Source organism: Vigna angularis, chromosome 3 (assembly GCF_016808095.1).
Source record: "Vigna angularis cultivar LongXiaoDou No.4 chromosome 3, ASM1680809v1, whole genome shotgun sequence".
In the NCBI taxonomy this organism is placed as follows: domain Eukaryota; kingdom Viridiplantae; phylum Streptophyta; class Magnoliopsida; order Fabales; family Fabaceae; genus Vigna; species Vigna angularis.
In genome coordinates, this window is record NC_068972.1 from 2,356,983 (window position 1) to 2,367,318 (window position 10,336).

Consider the following 10,336-nt stretch of genomic DNA (forward strand, 5'->3'; position numbering starts at 1 on the left):
CTTCTCTTGCCACTGGATTAAGACTACATCAATCAACATTAATCAAAATAAATAAATAAATCTTTCTCTCTAACTATGTTTTTCAAACTTATTTCTGTTTTCTCTCTTCTTTCTTACATGGCTAAAACCAGTTATTATCTCTCTTTAAATGCTTTTGCAGCTTTCACTTTCTCTTTAACCTTTCTAACTCTTATTTCCTATAACCTCCTCTTTCATACCTATTCAAATAACTTATTTTAATTAATTTCCCGTTATCTACCTTAAAAATCAAGTCACATCTATCTTTCCCTTATGTAATTATTTATTTTTATAAGATCAATTATTATATATATATATATATATGTTTCGGTAGAATTTTATGAGATCGAAAAACTAATCTTTGCTGACGTGTCTTTTTCGTCTTCGAACACTTGGATCGTCTGAGTCGCTCGTCTTTCTTCAGTTTGGACCATTCGGTCACGTCGGTCTTGGCCGATCGGTTGCCTTCAGGCTCCAGGAAGTGGTACGTGTAAAAGATACTCTAAAAGATATTCCGACTCAAGTGATTTAAACAGCCTCGGCTCTTGGTTGAGTATTTAATGAAAGATTATCATTGTTAAATGTTTGGGTGTTATGAAGGGTGGATTTTTCAGTCCTCACTTTGTATTTATAATTTATCTCATGGATCCTGAGGTGATACAAACCCAATAAAATATAAACAGATTACCTGAAAATCCGTTTGGTTGTTTATAACCTGCTTTATCAATATCTTTAATTAGATATTCTTTGATTATTTTATCATTTGCTGGACGGTTGGTCCAACAATAACTTAAACGCTGATTCAATTACGATCCAATCTTTGACCTAAGTGGATAGACCGGTGCTGATTATTAACAGTTCAGACTCCACTGAGTACGATACATTATATTTATTTTTATATATATATATATATATATATATATATATATATATATATATATATATATATATATATATATATATATATATATATATATATATATATATATATATATATATATATATATATATATATATATATATATATATATATATATATATATATATATATATATATATATATATATATATATATATATATATATATATATATATTTGTTTTAACATTTTTGTTAGTCCTGTCTTTCTTCTATTGCTTCTAATAGTCGTTATCGTCTGATCTAACCAGATGGACACCAATTCCAGAGTACCGCCTAGAAACACCCGTCTCAGTTTATATTTTCAGTTTTCAAAAGCCAAAGACAAAATTATTGCAGTAATAAAATACGTTTTTCTTAAAAAATTAAATGTTTTTTTATGTACGATGATCTTGAGATCAAACATCTAATTCAATATATGGAGAGAAAATAGTCCCTAATCATGTTTAATGTCACTTGATATATCTTTCCATTACTTTGGATCTTTAAGGTCGGTGTCAATATTACTAAAATAATTATTACATTTTCGTTTTGTATATATTCATTTATTATATGTTATTTTTTAATTATTTAATAGGACTGTCGTTAAGAAAACTTCTACCAAGCGAAGATATAATGTTTCAACAAGTCAGTCTCCCTTGATAATTTTGACCCGGAAGGTCAACCGTTTTGCTTTCTCTAAAATTCTATCATGTTTTCGTTTTGTAAATTTTTTCATCTTTTGAGTTATTAATGTTTTTTGATAGGTCTGTTATTAACAAATTTATGTACTCTTAAAGATGTTTTCACTTAAAATTTCACTGATAAAGTTGTTGATTAAATATTTCTTGAACTCTTTTGTTTTAAAAAACTGAACCTAGAAATAGTTTTATTTATTTATTTTATTCTTCTTACCTTCTCTAATTTTAAAATTTGTGGACTTCCCATCTTTATCTTTTCACTATGTTTTTAGTGAGTGTATTGGTTATAACCATACTTTATTACACAATTTTTTTTTAAAAAGTACACACCAATGAATTACGGTTAAAGAATTATTCTTTTTAAATGTTTATTTACGATAGTTTAATTTCAATCTTATTCTTAGAAATTTGTTTGACAATAGAAATCTTTTCAAAGATGGGGAGGGCATGTTTGTACGAAAGAAATTCTAATGTGGTTGTTTAGATAGATTTATTGTTTACATGGAAGAAAAGACGAACGAATATTGTGTTTACTTTAGAATATTTAAAGTGATTAGAGGTAAAATATTTACGAATTAAGAGAGAAAAAATCATCGCAAGATAAAAATATTTGAAGAGATTCACCATGGTTTTACTAGAGTGTCTTTTATATATTTTTTAAATAAGGTTATGTTATGCATGGAATTGGTAATGTGGTGGTGCAATTGTCTTAATTGTCTTGATGGTTGTCGTTAGTGATTTTGTGGTGCCAGAGTTGTGTTTTGTGTGAGGTGTTGGTCGTGAGAATAGATTCTCAAATCATTATGTATTTTAAAGAATTGATAGTTTTTTAATCTTTAAGAAATGGATCACTTTTTTTTATTATTAAAAACCTCAAACTTAATAATACTAATAATAACTTACATTCATTTTAATATAATTAACACTAATTATATTTTTTTTTAAATTATTTTTATAACTAAGAATAAAATAATAATATTTTATTTTTATCCATTAAAATATATTTTTAATTTATCAATCTTTTCATTTCTCTCCATCTTTCTTTTAGTTTAAATAACTCTTCTACATTCACTATTTTTCTCTCAAATTCATTTAAATCTACTTTTCAGATCCACCCACAGCGTAAAAGTCAAAGAACCGAAAGAATGTTAGGGATGGACCGATGATGAGAGAATAGTGAGAATTTGAAAGAAGAAAGAAATATCGAAATAAGTCGAAGATTATGAAAAGAATTCGAATAAAGATAAGCAAATATGGTGACGCAGTGACCTTTTAGCCATTCGAATTTTGACCCTCAAGCTGACCCCAAGACACCATCTACAAAAAAATACAAATCCAGTTAATGGATGAACGCAGTTGTTGCAATTTGATTAGGATCTTGTCAGCGAATTCATCCTGATATCTCAGTTTATGGGCAAATGACATGTCACCAAAAAAAAAAGAACTTGTAAATATTATTAAAGAAGAAGAAGACGAAGACATATTGATGAAGAAGGGAAATAATTGTAGACAAACCGAAAGACATATCTTTTCTTGCATCTACTCTTCCAAAGCAGTGGGACACAGAACAGAATACTCCATCCTAGTAAAGAAGTGCAATCATATTCTCTATGAACTGTGTCCAGATTTTGCAAATTATTCTCATTTCAAACCTTAATTATCGGCAAAGTTTATTTGATATGATGGTTTTACTAAATTTTTTGAAAAGAAAAGTCGCTTTGACGTGATTTACCTTCTGTCATCAACATCTTCTTATTAATTATATTAAAAGCAGGTGAGGGTGTCAAAGTTAGGCTTACGATCTGGTGAAAAGGACAGTTTCGGTTTGAAAGGATTGGCATGCGTTGGTCCCAAAATCAAGTTGGTGTTCACACAACACAACCACCATGTGTTGCCTTTGCTTTTGGCAGTGGCTTTTAAGAGGAATAGATCCAAAATCAACACTAATGGGGAAGCATTATAAACGATGCCCATGCTTAGCATTACAGAATCATTTTGTTGACGTAAGCAAGTTCGTAAAATAAAATAAAAAAAACAGAAACTAAGTGCGTGTCTTAGCGTCAACAATAATAGTTTATTTTCACGTGCTTTACATCCACTGGACATAGGGTAAGCGAACAATGATTTGACATCAAATTGCTAAATTTTGTTGACCATTTTGTTACAGATTTCAATAATGAAAGAAAATAAAAATGCTGGGTCTTCCATCATGAGAGGATTACGTTGTTTGTTTAACAAGCAAAATCAATGAAAGCTGTAAAACAACCAAGAGAAAAGCTTTTAAGAAAAAGACGTAGCCTTTGCTTGTTTGAGATAAAAGGGTAGAAGAAAAAGGATGGAAAAGAAAGGATATAATAGGAAAGATTTGAACTTGGAAGCGGCTATTAAGGATCATTTGTGATGAAAGGATTGTGAACCATAGGTTTATCCTGTCAAAGCATGGGCATTGAAAGTTTGACCTATTTATTATAAATCTACAGTTTTGTAACATAATTAATTATATGCTTAGATATAATATTTTTTGTTTGAAATGTCACATAATCAATTAAGATTTTTATAAAATTAATTTTGTAGGTCATCTTAAACATTAAAAATCCTTGTTTTTCTTTTCTTTTTCATTAAACATACAACTATTAGAAATTTCTACTCTTTTGCTTTTTCTTTCTTCATTCCCATTTATTTTTTCACACCATCCAAACGAAACAAAAGCATCAATTGTGAACAACCATATTTCACAACTTGTAAGATTTTGTTTGTGTAAGCCACACAAGAGAAAGAAAAAGGATAGTGGAAAAAGGAGAGGATGTGGAAGTCGAAGGTTATCTAGTTTTGGAAGACATTTTGTTGCCAGATGCCATGGTCAAGGAAGTAGTTGCTCCGTAACGTGTTGGGTTGGATATAACTGTATATGGAAGCATTTGCAGAGCCAAGAATTTTCAGTATACACCAGAAATAACAAACTAGAAAAAATGTCTTCACCAATTACAACTATTATGATCACCTCATAACAAAACTAAACACGCAAGAGATTTCCACAAAAAATGGCAAACCAGAATTTACATTTTCTTACGCTTTCTTTTTTTCCAAAACAGTTTCTGGTGATGGTTGAACAAAATGTTACAAGGTATACAACAATAAACATCGTTTGGAACCAGAACTAGAAAACATTTAAATGCAGAAAGAAGAATGAATTAATGCCTTAGGTAACACAACAGATTGATGAACCGAGAGAACTCTGAAGAACGACAAATATGTGAGGTAGTTCCTAAAGAAATCAATCTGCAACTCTCTTGAAGATTTCTAAAATGTGATGACACAGAAGTAGTTCAAGTTCAAGCAGAGGCTGCCTCGGTGGCAGCTGCAGCGCGCTTCTTGGCAAAGTATTCTTCAGCACGAGCAAGGTTTTTAGCAACTGATGGCTTAACCCATTTCTTGCGGCCAGGAAGCAAGGTGAGAGAACATCCAGCACTCTCAAGTTTCTCCTTCGCTGCTGTGGAAAAGGCACGGGCTTTTAGCGTCAATTTCTTGCTCAGTTCTCCTTCACCCAAAATCTGAAACCAAAAGGCACAATTAATTTTGTTTTGATCAAATGTTAAGGCCTTCTGAGTTCGGATGATGCATTGGATGGGTAAATAGAATTAAAAGGCTAGCTTAAACATACAATACTATCTGGTTTAATGTTGTAAAGAAACCAATTATTTGCAAAGATTTCCTGATGCATTTATACAAATTGAATACAGTAAAATTTAATCCACAGATGCACGATGATCCAGGTATACAACATTTGCCAGAGCGAACTAAAGTTTCAACCATTAAATATAAGTAAGTATCCTCTCAAGTTCAAGAATCATTCCATTTCAAAAGCTTATTGAAATAAATGTCAATGTAGAGTGCAGTTTATTTACCTAAATATTAATTTTCTTTTGGTAGAAAAATTATCATTTAAAGATACTACTACACTGATGGGCATGTCTTTACATCTCATTGCTTATCCCACAAAGAATATTTCATCGGAATAATGAGTCTAGCATTTGGCCTCTGGAATAAAGATATGGAAAAAACTAGCATTTGGCCTCTGGAATAAAGATATGGAAAAGACCTTTTATTGTACGAAAAACAAAGGAATAGCATAAAGATATGGAAAAAGGACATAAATAAATGACTTTGAATATTTGCCTCCTGAGCTGTAGGCGGCAAAGTAGTTATTGCTTGAAAAATCATCATAAAGTACGTTTTTAAAGGGAGTACTGACAATCTGAAAAACAAAACCACTGACCATAAGCTAATTTATCCATGATGGATAAAAGAAATGGTCTAATAGAAGATTCACAATCAGAATAGATACCAGTATACGTAAATTTTGGTGTTCGGAACAAAGAATTTACAGCTTCAAACCACTGACACATCCACCTAAATATCATATGTTAGATCATACATGGCAAAAGGTGCAGATAAACTAAAATAACAAACTAGGAAGAAAGAACATCACAAAATTAACCGAAAGTAATTTCTTTCACAGCAGAGCAGGGGACTCTAAAGAATTGACCTTCATGATAGTTGGTGTTACTGCTAGGAAACTAGCATCCTCGTTTACTTTAAAAAATTTAATCATTCATAATACCTCGAGACATCCAGAAAACGATCATGAAGAAGTATGATTTAAGATGACAGCTAAGGAAGAAATTTATATGTCATTCAATCAAGAAGTAATATGTACCTTCAAAGGAAGTCTTCTTTCTCTTCCTGATGGGTTAATCACACCTTTAGCCTTCAGTGACTCGAGAGACACCTCTTCCCCTTCCTTAAATTTAGCATCTTCTATGTCTCTCAGATTTACATGGACATATTTGGGCAATCCCGCATGCATACCTTATATATAGGACAAAGGAAAAGAAAAAAAGTGGCATAAAAGAATAGTTCCGAAGGAGATAAATGCACAAGCATTGACTAAACAAGTTAAGAGAGGAAATAAAAAAAGAAGAAATATACAAGAGTGCAAAACCACACAACCTCTACTATTTATTGGTGAACTTTACTGGAAACTATATATAATCATGTATGATATACATTAAATAAGTGAGACGGACACAATACTGTGACTTATAATAAATTTCAGCTAATAGTGTGTTCAAAAGAGCATGTTGCCAATATGTTTCAACATACAACAACATCTGAGATGAAAGGGGGCATATTAGTAAAGAAGTTTGACAATAACAACATCTGAGGAAAGGAAACTAAGATGCTACAGATTGATCGCATCCAAAATGCAACGATTCCCTTCCTACAATAATCACCATTTCCGGGCTCTTGTTTCCTCCGAGTGCTTCTTCAAATATTAGAGAAATTCATCGTGTGAAGTCCCACAATATATATACCCCGTCTCTAGGATGGATAACAGCTTGACGACAAACCAAATACAATGTAGCAACAATTTGTAACCAAATTGCCCACTAATATATAACAGTTTACACTACAACTTTTGACTTCTTCAATTGTAAAAGTCACTTAATGAAAAAAAAAGGGCAATAAGACATTGGTCATGAAGGTATCGTAATGGAGTTTAAGTAAAATTACATATAACAATACCAGGACTAGAGCCTAACATACAACAATACCCACAAGTAAAAGTAAACTAAGGTATAATTCAGTCACAATTTTTTCATCTGCATCAAGGGATTGCAACACTGATCTAAAATTGCAGTTTTAAAAGTAATGTTTTTCATGTTGCTACTGATAATGATAGAATCCCCAATTAATTGGGGGCATTACCTCCTGCGATTCCTCTGAGTTTGGGGATTCGTCGATAAAGGGGCATCTGACCACCTTCGAAACCCTTCCTAACTCCAGGCCCAGATCGAGATTTCTGACCCCTCATCCCAAAACCACAACTTGCTCCTTGCCCTGCAGATATTCCTCTACCCTTTCTCTTTGCCCTCTTCCTGGAACCCGGTTGGGGCCCCAAATTGTCCAGCCGAAACCGAACGCCGACCAGGGGCGTTGCCACCGGGGCAGAGGTAGACTTGTAACCTGCGAAAACGATGGGTCTTGCTCGCTGAATCTTCACACATGGTTTTGCAACTAAGGTTTTCACTGTTCCCTGCAATGCCCAAATGGTTGAGAAGAAATAGAGACGAAGAAGATTCTTACTTTTTTTGGAGGGAGATGAAAAACCTTGAAAGGAGTAGACAGCTGCGGTGACCATGAGAGTGGAATGAGAAAAGCAGTGGCCATTTCTGTGATGATGGACTCCCAGAGATGACACGATAACTGCACTATCAAACTTCAAATAACGGATAGGATAAGTTTTCAATTACTCTTTTTATTAGAAAAAAAAAATCAACTTATTCATTTGCCTAACACTATAGTACAGAAATTATTCAACAGATTTGATAAATAATTGGCTTAATTAATTAAGTTTCACATTCATGATAAATACATTCATGATAAATTTAAGATTGAATTTTTATCAAATTTTTTATCTGTTAAATACTCAAAAAAAAATTTATATTATTTAAGTTGAAAATTTTCACTGATGAGACCATATGATTATTGTTTGTCCATCATATTATTTAATTTTCATCAATTATTTAACACTTATTATATCACAGAAATTTAATACAAACTGAACTAAAGATATATAAATTTATACAGAATTTAAAATTTAATTAAGCTTAAATAATTTACTTAAACATTAATTAAAACTAAGTAGTACCTTTAAAGGAAAACTAAATTCACATCCACAAAGGAGTTGATAGCATAAATTTTTATAACAATTTATTATTTTTAAAATAAAAAAGCAATTATAATGTGTAAGAAAAGTTAAACATCAATTAAAATTATGATATTATAAAGAATATCACTAGATTAGATAAAATATTTATCGTATGTTTATATTTGAATTTTTTTATCACTAATAAAGGAATAATAATATGCTACTTTTCAAATAGTATTATTAAGGAATTTTGCTTGTATTTATATGGACGAAAAGATAATACAAATATTGATAGGCGAATTTTATTTTTTTTTTGTACGAAAGAGCTTTGGTATGTTGATACAAATTTCACTCATTTGAAATTGTTTTTCTTGATGGAAGAGTGAAAAATAAAGGTTAAAAAAATTGGTCAAAATAATTTTCTTTCTTTACGAAAATAGTATAAATTTTAAGACTTATAAAAAATAGTTTGATTTTTGAAAAGGTTGTGAAATGGACAAATTGAGTTAAGCACGTTTTTTATTAATAAATATTCATAAATATTTATTAATGAAATTGGGTTTGAAAATGCGATTTTATTTCTTAATCATGAAAATGTTACAATTAAAATACAACTTTATCGAAATAATTTCAGAAATTCATAATATAGTTTTTGTATTTTAGATTATACATTTCAAAATAAAAAAAATTTGTACACTAAATTTATATTTTAAAATAAAAAATAAATTTGAAATTATATATTTTAAAATAAAAAATTCATATTTTCAATTTATATTGAAAATAAAATTTTTTCTGACGGTGTAAGATGAAATTTATAGGGGTTCAGGAAGAAACTGTGCTGAATTTATCTGTCAATTTTACAATAAACAATTTAGATCCATATTTTCAAAATTATATATTTTAACATATAAATTTTACATTTGGAATAATATAATTTAAAATATAAAATTCTATGATGATGCGACAAGAAATTTATAGGGGTTCAAAACGAAACTGCCCTTAATTTATAGGTAAATTTTACAACGGAAAAATTTGGACCCATATTTTTCATCTTGATTTGTTTGTAAGGTAAGTCATTGATCAACTCTTGAATTCTTAAGCCCTGAAGTTATTGGGCTTTTCTAATTTTGTAAGTTCGGGCAACTTATTATAGCAAAATGGACATGCAAAAGTTATCAACAGTTATCCTTCCACCACCACACGGCATACTCTCTGCACTTTATCAAATATTTTTTATTTTCAAAACTACACTTAGATTAAAGGTTAAATTATTTTTACCACAAATTTTTAATTTATTTCTCAAACCCTAATTTTTCTTTATTCATATTCCCTTAGCGGCAGGTGCACCCACATCCTATATCAACTCAATCTTCTTCTACCTAGTTGTACCTAATTTGACAGATCCGTTAGTCACCATGTTATCGGTTAAATATCTGAAAAAATATTATAGTATATTTTTTATATCACTGGATATCCACATATATATTTTATATTTTTAATTTAAAAAATAAAATATAAACTTAGATTAGATTAAAAAAACTTAAGTACAATTCAAATAAAATTATATGAAAAATTTGCAAATAAATTTAACTTTTTTAGAAATTAAATTTAAATGAATTGCAACAAAATATACATTCTAAAAATTCAATCTCTTACAAAATAAATTCAATTTTATAGGTCTAAATAAAAAAAATAGAAATATGTGAACTCAAATTTTAAATTATTCATAAATGATTAATAGGTTTTTATTATTAATTTTATTTTCATCATTCAAATTTAAAAAATTAATTAACTAAAATTAAATAATAATTATTAGGTATAATTGAATATATAATAGTTTGATGTAATTCATCAATAAAAGATAATTAAATATTCATATATGATGTGGATACAACTAGGTAGAAGAAGATTGAGTTAATATGGAGACGAGGTGTAGCTGCTTAGTTCAAAAAATATGAATAAAATAAAATTAGGGTTTGGAAAATAAATTAAAAATTCGTGTTAAAAGT

The 10,336-nt window shown here is 29.7% G+C and overlaps 1 protein-coding gene across 1 annotated transcript; it reads right to left on the minus strand.

The window, feature by feature from the left end:
- Window positions 1-4,644: 4,644 nt before the first annotated feature.
- On the minus strand, window positions 4,645-7,913 carry LOC108324216 (50S ribosomal protein L15, chloroplastic). Its single transcript, XM_017557080.2, has 4 exons — window positions 7,787-7,913; window positions 7,385-7,712; window positions 6,333-6,484; window positions 4,645-5,166 (listed from the first exon to the last, which is right to left on the minus strand). Exons 1-4 carry the CDS (start codon window positions 7,844-7,846, stop codon window positions 4,948-4,950), a joined length of 759 nt encoding a protein of 252 aa, XP_017412569.1. The 5' UTR covers window positions 7,847-7,913; the 3' UTR covers window positions 4,645-4,947.
- Between the last annotated feature and the right edge of the window lie 2,423 nt (window positions 7,914-10,336).